At 36.6% G+C, this 16247-nt stretch overlaps 2 protein-coding genes across 5 annotated transcripts in view; one reads left to right on the forward strand and one right to left on the reverse strand.

The window, feature by feature from the left end:
* Positions 1 to 16247, reverse strand: part of LOC131434652 (uncharacterized) — a 554689-nt gene that overhangs the window by 442131 nt on the left and 96311 nt on the right. The window lies entirely within an intron of this gene.
* LOC131434656 (UDP-glycosyltransferase UGT5-like) lies at positions 81 to 14788 on the forward strand. The gene is made up of 6 exons (XM_058601611.1): positions 81 to 929; positions 1009 to 1096; positions 1198 to 1390; positions 1459 to 1861; positions 1932 to 2377; positions 14398 to 14788. The coding sequence occupies exons 1-6, from the start codon at positions 753 to 755 to the stop codon at positions 14729 to 14731; spliced, it is 1641 nt and encodes a 546-aa protein (XP_058457594.1). The 5' UTR covers positions 81 to 752; the 3' UTR covers positions 14732 to 14788.

The raw sequence follows: 16247 nt of genomic DNA on the forward strand, positions 1-16247 counted from the left end.
ATTGATTCAACTATTTGCAATGTCTAAAACAAATAAAACCGATTTATTTTTCAACTAACAGAATTTGGTTTCAATAACAACACCAGTTATTTCAACTAAAATATTTGTTGAAATTGAAAGGTATGTGTCCTCACTAATTGACAGCATTTTTTTTTCAAACAGTTAAATTAGTTGTTTCAACCATCGTTTCTGCTAATCGAAAAACAAAAATGACAGTTTAGTTAAATCAACAATCGATTAGTTGTACCAAATTTTAACCAATCGAATTCAGAAAATCAACTAATATTCTGGTTGAAATGGGATCGCGGGTGGTTCCGTGTAGAAACATTGAATTTCTTTGGTCAACTGTTTTTATTTCAACAAAACAACCAGTTGATTTCCTACGTTCAGCGTCTCAGATTTTTTTTCTGAATCAGCTTTGAGATATAAAAATTAACTTCGACCGTAATAAATACTATTGATATTTGTTACAATAAGTCGCATCAGTAGTTTAGAAAACCGAAAACAAAAAAAAAACTGCATTTGACCAGTTCCACATCACGGCGTAAAAATCTTATCGTAAACAAACGTGTCCCACGTTTATTCGCAGCGTCTCCCGTACGTTATCGGAACGGGGAACACATTTATCATGGTGCGATGGTACTCTTATCAAAGTCTGTTGTCCGAAGCCACTTCATGGGTTCAGCTTAGTCGGTCGGGTACCGAAACAATTGGACAGAGCAATTTTGACGTTCTGCGTAATCTAAAAAAAAATGAAAGCGTTTTCATTCTCGACGGTTGTAGTGGCATCAGTTTGTACGTTATTGGCAGGGTTTTGCGTCAAGTCCTCCGGCGGATCCTCGATTCTAGCAGTGTTTCCAAGCACCAGCAAAACCAATTATCTTTTCGGACAGGTACTGTTCGAGGCACTGGCTTCGCGTGGTCATCGGGTAAGAGAGACGTCAGCACGTTTGATTTGGTTTCGTTTGTGGTGCTAGTTCTAGTTCCGAATCGTTCCGTTTTTAACAGGTAACAGTGGTGAGTCCGTTCGAGGTTCACTATGACAGTGAAAACATCAAACAAATCAAACTGAACGGCATGTTTGCCCACCTCGAAGGTATGTGAAATGTAATTGAAATGAGTTTGAAGCGTTCCTATCTGGGGTACGTTTGATTGCTTGCCGAATGTAAATTAATCATGGTTCGACTATCGCGCTAGATTACGGTATGAACACGAACATCTTCACCAAGTGGGACAAATCCAGCTTCTACGGGAACAACAACATGGTCTACGGGACGGCTGCGATGGCGGATTACACTCTCGGGCATGAAAAGGTGCGCGACTTGCTCGAGTCAAACGAAACATTTGATCTACTGATTCTGGATCAGGTGCTGACGGATAGTCTGCTGGGGTAAGAATCAATAATTGCGAAAAATTATTATTGGTTATCGAAATTTCGGGCGATAATTTCGGCGACAGTTTGGCTTTGCACTATCAAATTCCAGCGATCGTGTACAGTTCGACCGCCGCAAACAAGTTCATCAACGAGATGGTGGCAAATCCACACAATCCGGCCTATAATCCCATCGCTGACCTCGGGTACTCGGATGAAATGTCCTTCGTTCAGCGTCTATGGAATACGCTGGTATCCGTTTCGGAGCAGTTCAACTACAAGTATCTGTATCTTCCGGCACAGGAAGCGGTTTACCAAAGGCACTTTGCTAGGAAAAATCTTCCCCCGTTGTTGGATCTGATCCACAATGTAAGCTTGGTGCTAGTCAACTCACATCCGGTGATTAACTATCCTCGCCCGATGGTACCTAGCATGATCGAAATCGGAGGCCTTCACCTGAGAAAGTTCGAAGAATCTGGCTTATCGGAGGTAGTAGTCGCCAGTATCATTTGAACATTTAGACGTGCATTGAAAATGTTTCTTTCTTTTTGTTTTTCAGGACGTCATCGACTGGGTAGAGGCCGCCAAAAACGGTGTAATCCTGTTCAGCTTAGGAGCAAACACCAAATCTACGGATTTGCCAGCCAACGTACGGAAAGCTTTTACGGCGGCATTTTCCCAACTGTCCGGAACGTTGATCCTGTGGAAGTGGGAGAATGCGACGCTGGCGAACCAAACATCCAACATCATCATCGGTCCGTGGATGCCGCAGCAGGAACTGTTGGCTCATCCAAACGTCAGACTGCACATCACCCACGGTGGATTGCTGGGAATGATGGAATCGGTGTACTACGGGAAGCCCATTCTTGGTCTGCCGTTGGCAGGTGACCAGGAAATTCTGGTAGACCGAGCTGTCCGGGCTGGTTACGGCCTAAAGCTGAACTATCAGAACATCAGCGAGGAGTTGGTTCTGAGTTCGATCAAACGAATATTGGAGGATAAATCGTAAGTTGATTTCGGAGCAACATGAACTTAGCGAATAATAACGCAAATATGTGGATAATTTGTTGCTTATTAGTTGCTAATAAGTTATGGTGGTTTTCATTTAGTTGCATTTTTCTACGAGTGCTTCGTCAAGTTCATATTAAGTTAACAAAGAAACCTAATTAACAAACCCTAAAAGAAATCGAAATCAGATGAATAATTTGATCCTAATTAGTTCCTATTTTTACCTGGAACTGTTAGCGGAATATATTCAATAGTTGCACTATCTATGTACCATTTAATTCCACTATTTCACTGTCACGTTATTACACTTTCACAAAGTCACTACACTTCAATGAAGCATAACAAACGTTACAATACAGATACACGTACTTCGGAATGTTATTTACATCCTTCTTCAGTGTATCGGTTTTATAAGTTTGTTAGTTGCTAACTAGTTGCGGATCCTCGAATTTGTTTCTATTTATTTTTACGGGTACTTTGCTATGTTCATAAGAAGTTAACGAAGTATCACTCCTGAATCAAACTTCTAACGACTGGGAATGCAGCGAAACATTTGTTACTAATTAGTTGCTAATAAGTTACGGTGATTTTGAAGTTAGTTTCTTTTTGCCTTTTTCTACAGAAAGATAGCAGAATTGTTGACAAAATCGACTTTCGAACGGAGTCTCGGAGACCCATAGCGTTTTAAGCCATTCGAATCAGCTCGACGAGATCGAAAAATGTCGGTGTGTGTGTGTGCACTTTTCAAAGATATTTTTATCGCACAATTTTTTCAGAGCTCGCTGAACCGATTTCAAATAGCTTCGGCTTGTTTGAAAGCTACTATTGGGTTACTGATCACGAATATCGAATAGCTGTCATATCCATCCGGAGATATAATGGTATAAGCGACGTAACCGACAAAACGTACTTTATTTCTTAACGCTCAATCATCTCAGAGATGCTTAAACCGATTTCAACATGCTCGTTTGAAAGCGACTATTGGTTCATTGAACAAGTTTGAAGATCAAATGGCTGTCACTCCCGGCTTCGGAGATATATTGGCATAAGTGACATAATCGACTAACTGCACTTTCCTCATCAGCTCAAGCTTTCCGAAAATAATCAACAAAGATCAATAAATTTAGAGGTTTATTTAAAGCTTCAATGTTGTCTCTGAAACAGTTTTGAAAATTATGTCAAACATTCCTGGTTCGGGAGATTTAATCTTACACATGACTTAACCGACAAAACGTAGTGTTTTTTTCTCGACGATTCCTGATTCGAATTCGAAAGTCTTAGACTCGATTGAAAGATACTATTAGGTTATTTGGGACAATTATGAAACGGCAGAATACTTTTGACTGAATATAATAAATGGTTTTCAGGCCTATTTGCGTACAAGCTTTACGTGGCCGATTTAGCTGAGGTTTTAGATAATTTTTTTTTGAATTGGATATCGTTGTCACCCTTTTTCTAGGGGGAGAGTAGTTTCCATTTTCCTCCTGCGAGGATTGAGGGGCAGTTTGTTCGTGGTTCGTCTCGTCATCAATTGTCGTTGTATTGTTGTTGACTTCGTTGCTAGTTGATGTAGATGCGTCTTGTTGTACATTGTTTGCAGTTGCTGGTTGGTTGGATGGTAAGCTGTTAACTGCAGCTGGTGTACTTTGTTCTATAGGGAATACGTTGGATATTTTGGTTGAAGGGGATGCTTCACTGTTGTTGGTGACTGTCACAGCTGTACTGGGGTTGCTTGGGGTTGGTGTGAAGGAAACACCGTTGTCCTTTGGTATAGTTGTCTCCTTGTCCAGTTTACCACATGGCTTACCGTAGTGAACAGCTTTTTGGCAATATTGACATGTGGCCATCTGATTGTCATAAGTAACAAGTGATTTGCACGGGATTCTTGTATCCTGACCGAAAATCACATAAGAAGGTATAGGCCTCCTCAAGCGCATGCGTAACAAACGTATGCCATTTAGAATACCGGGGAAAAAATTCTTCCACTTTTCTTTTTCGATAGAGAGAATCTCTCCGTATTGGGACATGGTTTTGCGAATATAAGGATCGATGACGCTTGAGGGAAGATCATGCACACGCACTTCTATAGCACTATCTTCCATATATACTGGAATGTTGTACTTGATATTTTCATGCTCCACATAGTGCACATTATTATTGTCTTTAGCGAATTGAATTGCATCCAACACTTTACAGGACTGGATGTAAGCAACATTATTGGTCTTATTGCATTGAAGTAAATGCACACGTTTAATGTCAAGATGCATTTGCTCCTTAAGCAAACCGTCAACCGGTTTTGTTTTATCGACTGACTTGGATGAGATGTGAAACCGAACTGATGATTAATGTATTTTGAGAAAATTTAAATGGCAAGAGAAAGGCATTATCACACCACTAGGTGGATTGAAAGGGGTTTTCATGAGTGCTTCGTTTTGTTCATATGAATTTCACAAATAACTCCTAAAAACAAATCGAGACCAATTTGTTTCTAGTTAGTTGTGGAGATCTCGAATTCGTTAGTTATTCTTCCTTTCTCAATTTTTGGTCAAGTGTTGCTTTACAAAATATTTATTTCGCGTTAAAGGCCGACATTTCGAAGGAATATCTCTTCATCTTAGTTTTGCCCGGAAGATGAACGGATATTCCTTCGAAACGTTGATCTTTAACGCAGAATAATTTTTTTTGTAAAGCAACACTTGACCAAAAAGCCATCTTTTTAATAAACTACAACAAACTGATCGTACCGTCTTGATGTTATTCTCTATTGTTACGAGTGCTTCGCTAAGTTCATATGAAGTTGATGGAGCAACACTCCTGAAACAAATTTGTTAATAATTCGTTACAATTAGATTTTTATGGCTAATTTTTATATACGTTTTACTACTACTTTTCCAAATTTACATGAAGTTAAGGTATAATCTTTACAAAACAAGTTTCAAACGAATCGAGAGGCAGTGAAATATTTGTTTTTAATAAGTGTATAATTAGCTACTGAGCTTGTTTATTTGCAATTTTTTTTAAAATTTTTTAGGTTGCTTCGCGAAGTTTATATGAAATTAACGAAGCACTCCTACCAAACGAATATCGATACCAAGTGATTAAATCCTTTCTAATTAGTTGCTCTTTAGTTCCGAAGATCTCAAATTTGTTACTTTTTTTTTTTTTTTGTTTCAATTATAGAGGCTTTAACATCTTAGGTCATTCACCTCTTCGGAGCAGAAAATCTTTCTGGCCCTATGTGCGGGGTTGGGAATCGAACCCAGGCGGGCTGCGTGAAAGGCATCGACTATCCCATCACGCTATACCCGTCCCAAATTTGTTACTTATTTTTACTGTTATTTTCACGGGAGCTCACTAAGTGCATATGAAGTTAACGAAGCATCACTCCTGAAACAATTTTCAATCGAATCGCAATGTAGCGAGTAATTTGTTGCTATCAGGTGTACAACTTTGCTTCCGCCGTTTTTTTCCGAAGTTAAAAGCTTCATTGCGAAAAGTGCTTACAGATGCATTGTTCAAAGTATTGTCCGTCGCTAGCGATAACTTTCTCCCATCTTTCCGGCAATTTTCAGATCCCGGTTCGAAAAAAGGAGTCCTCTTTTGACGCTATCCATGAAGCAATCCATTTTTCCTACTCTTCGAAGGATTGAAAATGTTGATCTGTCAGGCCGTGTGCCATCGAACGGAATAAGTGGAAGTCAGAAGGGGCGACATCTGGGGAATACGGCGGGTGGGGCCAGACTTCCCGTTTCAGCGTTTCCAGGTACTTTTTGACCACTTTTGAGACGTTTTGAAATGGCTTGCTGACTCACTCCCAACGATTCGGCAAGCTCTTCTTGGGTTTGGCACGAATCTTCATCAAGCAATGCTTCTAGTTGTTCATCTTTGAAGGTTTTTTCTCTTCCACCATCATGTTTGTCTTCGACATCGAAATCACCATTTTTAAAACGTTGAAACCACTCCCGACACGTTCTTTTACTCAGAGCAGCATCACTGTACGTTTTTGAAAGCATTCGATGCGCTTCAGTTGCATTTTTTTCAAATTGTAACAGAAAAGTAAAACTTCCCGCAAATGGCAAACATTGGGCACATAAACAGACATTTTCGAGCGTGAATAATACGAAAACAAGAACAACTATCACTGAAACGGTGATGACAATTCGTTAGGCACTGTACACACTCACTTTAAAGGCATTATCATCTATGTATTTTGACCAGCCCCAGCCGGTACGGCCACCTATCGGAAAACGGCGGAAGCAAAGTTGTACACCTGATAATTAGTTACGGTTGTTTTGAATTTATTGATTTTTCATAAGTACTTTTTAAAGTTCACTTCAAGTTAACACATCAAGTTAACACTCTTCTAAACCATCTTCAAAATAACCGAAATGCTGTGAATATTTTTTTGTCAATTATAGAGTTTTTAACCTTAAGGTCATTCGACTCTTCGGGTCAGAAAATCGTTCTGACCCTATATGCGGGGTATAGAACCTAGGTGAGCTGCGTGAAAGGCATCGACTAACCCATCACGCTATACCAGTCCCCTGCTGCGAATAATTTGTTTTCAATTAGTTGCCAATTAATTGCTGAGGTTGCATATTTTTTGCCCAATTCTTTTGTGTATCTAAGAATGCGCCGCTAAGTTCATATGATGTTAAGGAAGTACTTTTCCTATACAAGCCTAAAATCAAATCGAAACCAAGTGCAGAATTTGTTTCAAATTAGTCGCGGAGTTATCGAATTTGTTTATTTTAATTTTGTATTATTCTACTGGTATTTCGTTAAGTTTATATGAAATTGACGAAGCATCAATCCTGAAACAAACTTCAAACGAATCAGAATGTAGCAAATAATTTGTTGCTAATTGATTGGTAATTAGTTTCGGTGGCTTAGAATTTATTGCTGATATTTTTTTAATTTTTCACTAGTACTTTGCTAAATTTACATGAAGCTCACGTATCGCCTCTTCTGAAAAAGCTTCAAACAAATCGAAATGCAGTGAATGATTTGTTTTTTAATTAGTTACTAAGGTTGCATATTTGTTACACGCTGTTTTTATATTTTTTAGGGGCTTCGCTGAGTTCATATCAAGTTAACGAAGCACATCTATTAAAGAAACTTAAAACTAATCGAAACCAAGTGAATAATTTGTCTCTAAATAGTTACGGAGTCTTGCTAAGTTCATATCAGGTTAACGAAGTTCACTCCTGATACAAGCTTCAAACGAATTTCACTCTTCACTCCTGATACAAGCTTCAAACTGAATTTGGTCAATAATTTGTTGCTAATTAGTTTCGATGGCTTAAAATTTATGACTGATTTTTTCAATTTCACTAGTGCTTTGCTTAGTTTACACGAAGTTCACGTATCGCCTCTAGTAAACAAGCTTCAATCAAATCATCACGCAGTGAATGATTTGTTTCTATTTAGTTATTGTGGTTGCATATTTGTTAGCTAGTTTTTAAATATTTTTATAGGTGATTCGCCAAGTTCATATGAAGTTAGCAAACTTAAAAATAAATCGAAGCCAAGTGGACAATCAGTTTCTAATTATTGACTTATTAGTTGCAGAGATCTCGGATTCGTTAATTATTTTTACATTAGTTCATATGAAGTTAACAAAGCATCGATCCTGGAGCAAACTTCAAACGAATCAGAATGCAGCTGAAATTGGCTATTAATTGGTTTCGGTAGTGTTGAATTTATATCAGATACTTTTTACTAGTTCACACGAGCTTCACGTATCGTTTCTTCTAAACAAGTTTCAAACAAATCGAAATGCAGTGAATGATTTGTTTCTAATTAGTTACTGAGGTTGCATATTAGTTAGTTAATTTCTTATATATTTTTAAGTGTGCTTCACCAAGTTCATATGAAGCTAACAAAATACCCATCCTAAACAAGCTTAAAAACAAATCGAAACTGAGTGGATAACCTGTTACTAATTAGTGGCAAATTAGTTGCGGAGATCTCGAAATTGTTACTCACTTACTTACATAAGTTTAAATGTTAACAAAACATCAATCCTGAAGCAAGCAATAAAGCCCCAAGCGCGTACCCAGAAAAAAATTTCGGGTGTTGTTTTCATAATATAGGGGAGACCAGGGCTAAATCGGACATATTCATTAAAACTGGGTTTTACCCAAGTCATCTCTACCGCGCCATCTCCAACCCCCCCCCCTCCCCCCCAATGTATACGCGTCTGCTTCAAACGTATCGGAATGCAGCTGATATATCTGATATTTTTTACTAGTTCAGATGAACTTTTTTTGTTTCTAAGTAGTTGCTAATCAGTTGCAGAGGTAGCATATTTGTTAATTTAGTTTTTTTTTATTTTGTCATAGGTGCTTCACTAAGTTCATATGAGGTTAACCTCCTAATCTCTCTCATCAAAAAATCGAAGATAAGTTAATAATTAGTTTTTAATTAGTTGCTAATTAGTTGCGAAAATCTTGAATTTGTTTTATTTTAATTTTTACTGGTGCTTCACTGAGTTTACAAGAAGCCGACGAAATATCATTTCTAAAACAAGCTTCAAACCAGTTTGAATGCAATTAAACATTTACCTTATGATCAAAAAAAATCGGTAAACTTTTATTCTCTCAACGTTGGCAAATTTTGACGCATATCAACGATTAGTTTTTGTTTGGCATCTATACAACGAAGTTGAAAAATTTTCGTGTGGCGATTTTTATAATGGATGAAAATTTAGAACAACGGCCTTCGAAGAGTCATTCGGTCGATTGTTGTGCGGTTTCGACGTCATATCCATATATCCACCTCATCACCAGTTATGATGCATTCGATGAATGTGGGGTCACTATCTGCGTTGGAAATCATCTCTTTGGCCACACCAACACGACGCTGTTTTTGAATGAAATTCATCTTTTTGGCACCAGCCGAGAAGCGACGCGTTTCAAACCCAAAACATCAGTTAAAATGTGTTCGGCTGATCCATAAGAGATGCCCAACAACACAGCAATCTCTCTAATCGGTACAGAACGATTTTGCAACACGATTTGCTTTTAAATTGAAAATTCCGGTTCTTTTTTTATCATAAGGTATTGCTAATTAGTTACAATGGCTCAGAAAGGGGGACGAGTATAGCGTGATGGGCAAGTCGTTGCCTTTCACGTAGCCCACCTGGGTTCGATTCCCAACCCCGCACATAGGGTCAGAAGGTTTTTCTGGCCGGAAAAAAACCTAAAGGTTAAAGCCTCTTCAATCGAAACAAAAAATAGAAAAATGGCTCAGAATTTATGGTTGATTTTTTTTCAATTTTAACTAGTGCTTTGCTAAGTTCACACGAAGTTCACGTATCACCTCTTCTGAACAAGCTTCAAACGAATCGAGAAACAGTGAATAGTATTTTTTTCTAATTAGTTGCCAATTAGTTGCATAGGTTGTATATTTGTTAGTCAATTTTTTTATTTTATTGCTATTTTCACATGAAGTTCACGTATCACTTCATTTAAACAAGTAGAAAACTAATCGAATTTCGGTAGTGATTTTTTTTGCTTATTAGTTTCTGAGGTTGCAAACAGCGGTAACTTTACGTCTGCTTAGCGGTTCGAATTGAATTGTTTAAGTTTGTACTAAGCAGTTTAATTTGAACTGCTCTGCACACTCTGCACGAAACGAAAAAGAGCAGTGAAATCGGTTATGTTCCTCTTAGCACAAAAACGGCTTTTCGCCAAACCCCTTAATAATCTTATTAGTTGCCAATTAATTGCTGAGGTTGCATATTTGTTACTTTGTTTTAAAGGTGCTTCTCAATAATTTTCTATAAAGTTGTCGAAGAATTCCTTCTAAACAAGCTCAAAAACAAATCGAAACCAAGTGAATAATTTGTTTCTAATTAATTGTTGTTTGGTTACGGAGATCTCGAGTTTTTTGTTTATTTTTATTGTTATTTTTACTGGTGCTTCGTTTATATGAAGTTAACGGATCATCAATCCTGAAATAAGCTTCAAACGAATCGAAATGCAGCTAAAAGTTTGTTGCTGTTTGGTTACGATGATTTGAAATTTATAATCGATTTTTTAAATTTTTACTAGTGCTTTGCTAAGTTCACTTTTTTTCAAACAAGCTTCAAACGAATCGAGATGCAGTGAATAATTTGTTTATAATTAGTTATCAGTTAGTTGCAGAGATTGCATATTTGTTACTTTTCTTTGGCACTTTGCTACACTCATATGAAGTTAACGCAGCACCCGCCCTGAACATGCTGGAAAACAAATCGAAACCGAGTGAATAATTTGTTTCCAATCAGTTGCTAAATAGTTACAGAGGTTTCGAGTTTGTTGCTTATTTTCATTGTTATTTTTAGGGGTGTTTTGCTAGGTTCACATAAAGTTAACGAAGCATCAATCTTGAAATAAGTTCCAAACGAATCGGAATGCAGCTGTAAACTTGTTGTTAATTAGTTAGGTGGTTTAAAATTTATAGTTGATATTTTTTTAAATTTTTACTGGTGATGTGCTAAGTTCATCTCTGCTAAACAAGCTTCAAACGAATCGAGTGGCAGTGACTAATTTGTTTCTAATTATTTATCAATAAGTTGCAGAGATTACATATATTTTTTTTATTCAATAATGTAATATAATTTTAGGCACACTGCTTAAGCTCTAAGATGCCAAGGGTATTTTCTAATCTTAATTAACGTCTAACTTAAAACTAGAATAGTATCATTAGACTATGTCATCTGGGGATCTTGTAAATCCAGCTTTCAGCAGGTGATCGGCAGTGGTCGATGAATTGAGTGTTGCAAGAGTCTTCCAGATGGCATTGGTCCGTGTGGGTCCGCGGGAAACGCCTCCAAGCTACGAAGGCCCGGCGGGTGGCCCGCATGCTGGTTTTCGACTGGAGCGGTCTTCCGTGGGCGGTGATCATGATATTGCCGAAGAGAATGAAAGAGAAGTAAATATTGTGGAAAACGTGGTGAAAAGAGGATGTGGGAACAAAATGTCTGAAAACGACAGAGATCTAATTAGTTGCCATCGAGATGGTGAAGAGACAGGGAAGGGGGAACGAGAGATTATATATTTGTTACTTTTTACATATTTGTTACTTTTCTGTGAATATTTTTATAGACGCTTCGCGGTGCTCATATGAAGTTAACGAAGCATCTCTTTTGCACAAGCTTGAAAACAAATCGAATCCAAGTGAATAACTTGTTTCCAATCAGTTGCCAATTAGTTATAACTCGAATTTTTGGCCTATTTTTAGTTCATACGAAATTAACGCAGCATAAATCCTGTTAACGAAGTACTTCTACTAAATGAGCTTGAAATAAATCGAAACCAAATGAATAATTAGTCTTGTTTAATTGATTACTAATTAGTTACGCAAATCTTTAATATTCGTCTGTCTTTTTAATATTTACGGGTTCTTTATTAAGTTCATATGAAGTTAACGCAACATAAATCGTGAAACAAGTTTCAAATCGGAATGCAGCTGAAAATTTGTTGCTAACTGGTTACGGTGGCTTTGAATTTATAACTATTATTTAATTTTAATTTTTGCAAGTGCCTTGTTAAGTTTACGTATCACATCTTTTAAACAAGTTTCAAACGATACAGGTGGCTGTGAATAATTTGTTACTAATTAGTTGCCAATAAGTTGCTGAGGTTGAATGCTTGCTACTTCATTTGTTATGGGTGCTTCGCTAATTTTCTATGATACTATCGAAGTATTCCTACTTAATAAACTAAAAAGTAATCGGAAACAAGAGAATAAATGAATTCTAACTAGTTGTTAATTAGTTACTGAGATCTTGAATTTGTTGCTAATAACTATTGTTATTTTTACGTGTGCCTAACTATGTTCCTATGAAGTTAACGAAGCATCATTCCTGAAACAAGGTTCAAACGAATCGCTATGTATCCAATAATTTGTTACTAATTGGTTGCTAATTAGTTACGGTGGTTTTTTTTTAATTATTGGCCATTTTTTCATATTTTACTAGTGCTTTTCTATGCTTTAAGGGGGGAGTAAAAGATAATTTTGAAACAAAATCTTTTTTTTTTGTAATTTTTCACGGAGAAACATCTTAAGCAAATTTATTCAAACTTTTTTTACATAATAAAGCATCATTTAAAGAATATTTAGTTAAATTTCTGTATATTATTATTGAAAAATAAGGCGGTAGCAGAGCATTCCCCAAAACCTCTTTTAAGATCAAAAATGTTCTTAAATTTACTTGAAGTACGAGTTTTTTTATCCCCTCTCCGGCGTTCCCAAGTTTGATTATTTTGATTTGTTAATAGTCCGTGGCAAATTTAAGCAAAAAACGCGATTTTACACTAAATTGTCCACCGATTTTTAGATGAAAAACTATCATAATATGAAAATGGAAAAATTTCAAAAACGTATGATTTATAAAATATTTTTTTTATGGGTGCTTCGCAAATTTACCAAAGTCTCACTCCTGAAATAAGTTTCAAAAGAATGGAGTTGCAGTACAGTCATTTTTAATAATAATTTATGACGGTTTTGAAATTGTTGCTAATTTTTTTTTTCATTTCGAAGCTTCTCTCTCAATACAAGCTTCAACCAAATCGTCACGTGTATACATTTAAAACCGATGCTCGAGTTTGGCATACTAAAATGCCGAATTAGATCAACAGCACGACATTTTCCTGATTGTTCAGTAATCCGCATACTCTTTTTCCGAAATTCGTTAATGTAAAATTTTGTTGCACCGTTCGCAGTTTCGCTTCAGCAGCTAGTTGTTTGCATTGGAGCAAAGTACAACGAAAGGTGGACAATGATGGAGAAAATTCGTCAAATAAGCCTTTCTGAGGGCTGTAAATTTTTACAAAAGAGCTATGGAATTTTTTCAACTCTTGAAAAATGCAAATTGGAAGTGAAAATAATCAGTGTGAACTTCTGTCAAGTCGAGTGCAAATAAAATCAACATTGAACAATTTTTTGTTTTTTGTGAGTAAAATGTATTGCGTGGATTGGTTTAAATGCGTTTTGGTGACTTAAGGATATGGAAATGATGTCAAAAATTCCATTGGTCATTACATCTGCATTATATTAGAGGAAATAATTCGTATTCACGTCAATCCGGTTATGTCTCTGATATTACCCACCTGCCTTTTCTGTATTCGGAATTAAAATGAGCGTTCATACCTAATTTCTCCAAGCTTAGCTTTAGTGATGATCTCATACAATAATAAAGCAATTTGCCGAGCTAACTGCAAAAATACTACCAGCAAATTCAGGTGTTATTGACAAATTTAGGATTGCTGAGATTCTCAGTAATTATAGGTTTTACCGGAACGATTACCGAGCACTCGGTTGTGGAAATCTTGGCATTTTTTGCTGAGATTCAGCAATAAAATTTAAGTGTGTAATGGATAATTTCCGTTATAAACTAGTAGCTCAATAATTACTATTTTATGTGAATTTTCGCAATTTACGAACTATGAATTATATAATAGAACACATAATATCCTTCATATGTAATATATAAATCTACTATATTTATGTAAATAAATAGAAGCAAATTATTTATTGAATTTTGATTTGTTTTTAAGCTTATTTAATAGGTGTTCTTCGTTAGCTTTATATGAACCTAGTGAAGCACTGATAAAAATGAAAAACAAGTAATGAGTTGAAAACACTGTAACTAATTAGCAACTTATTACCAACAAATTACTCGTTGGGTTCCAATTCGTTTAAAGCTTGTTTCAGGAGTAATTTTCTAACTTCATATAAACATAGCAAAGCACTCCTGAAAACAAATAGGAAACAACAAATTCGAAACTTTCACAACTTATTAGAAACAAATTGTTCACTAGGTTTCAATTTATTGTCAAGCTTGTTTAGGAGGAGTACTTCATATGAATTTCTCGAAGCAAAGCACTCGTCAAAAAATAAGCAACAAATTAAAAACCACCGTAACTAATCAGTTACCAATTAACAACAAATTTTTCACCGTCTCGCGTTAAACTTATGTTAATACCGTATTCGGAGTTTGTGATGATTACCATTTGGTTTGTTCGCAGATTTCGACTGAACGCTCTGAAGGCTTCCTCACATTTTCGAGAACATTCCGTAGCCCCGTTGACGAAGGCCGTCTATTATATTGAGTATGTCCTGAAGAAAGACGGAGGAGCAGCGAATCTTCGGACGGCTGCTTTGAAACTAAACTTCTGGGAACGTCATTTGGTCGATGTCGTTCTGGGATTCATCGGAATTTGCCTGGTACCGGTGACATTGATTGCGACGTTGATTCAAGTGATTCTTCGGAGAACTCATCGCCGAAAGCCGACGATACCTGCTAGCAGTGGAAAACCGGTGGTCGGTAGTGGAATCGCAACGAACAAAAAATCCAATTAGTGGATGGTGACATATTTTGGAAGTACCTGCGACAGAGCATTCGAGATACCATTAATGTGTTTTTGTCAGACAAAAAAAAAACAAATCAAAAATGATATTCAATTTGTTTTGCAAACGAATTCTTTCTCACATTTCAAAAGCGCTCCGAACATCCTTCGTCCATCCGAGGCACTTGTTTTCGAAACACCTGTCGCCAGCTATGATATGTTAGATCAAAACACATCGTTTTCGTTTACCAGGAGGCAGTGAGCAGGCACGAGACAACGTGGCTCTCATTCCGCTTTGCCTTTCATTGTGGGTGGATTTGTTTGTTACATGACAGTACGTTACAGGATCGGAAATAACAATCCCATTGCCGTATCAGCATCCGCGGAAAATTAATATGGTCTCGTTTTGATGATGACGATAAAAAAACGAGCAGCAAGCACAACCTCTTGTTTGATTGGATTCGGATTTGCGTTATGTCAAACATATCAACATTCGAAACAGGCTTATGCTGTCATTCCAACTGATGTATGGTGGTTTGTTCATCGTTAGAGTCAGATATGACATTGTATGATGAGAGGGAGTTTATTTGGTTTGCAGAGTGTGAATTTATGCTGAATAAATGATTAATGATTTTTGTTCGGTCACTGAATTCAACTGTTCATTACAATTTAGTTTATCATTTACTTCTGGAAATAATATTCGGTATATTATCAAACTTCACCAAAAAAGGAAAAGTAATCCAATCCAACAGCCTCATATTTGTATATTTTTTACAGTCTCATTTGTAAATGATCGCATCCAAAAACAAAAATGAAGATATACGAAACACTCTCATTTCAACATGGCCAAGTCGCTCTTATCCATGCAACCACACGAAACCAAAATAACATCTGCAGAGAGAATCATTCGAATTTGAATTTTCATTCTTTCATCGATATGATATAATGAAAATCTGTGACGATTGGCTATAGAAAGTGTCGAAAATTGAATAAATCTAAGTAATTACACCCCAGAACCTCCTTGGAAACCGAAACTACTGTACTGATACGAGCACCAACAGATTAAAACCAGTGCGAATCTTTTCCTGACATGATCGATTCTTGAAGCATTAGTTAGATATCGATACTGTACAATATTTGGTTTTCCGAATGTCCAAAAATGACTGAAACGGGTAAACGAAAGAAAGAACACAATTTTGAAGTACTAGCGGAGCTGAAAGTGACATTTATTTATAGTTAATTTCGTCAATTTTAAGCCAACGAAAATGACTTCTTTTAGCTCTGTATTTACCCGAGTGGAAGATCATGTTCAAACGATCAAATATTTTCTTGGCCAACTTTATACGGATTCGGTTTTTAAATTTCGAGCACTCTCGTTGCATTCTAATCCAGCGTGTGGAAAGTTTCTAGCAATCAATCTTCAAACATTCATTTTTAGCGGATGTTTGATAGTGCGCTGTACGGCAAAAACGAAACTGTTTCTCAACCAGACACGCTTCACTCGATCCCAAGTCCAAAGAGTTATTTCA

The sequence above is a fragment of the Malaya genurostris genome, chromosome 3 (genome assembly GCF_030247185.1).
Source record: "Malaya genurostris strain Urasoe2022 chromosome 3, Malgen_1.1, whole genome shotgun sequence".
NCBI lineage: Eukaryota > Metazoa > Arthropoda > Insecta > Diptera > Culicidae > Malaya > Malaya genurostris.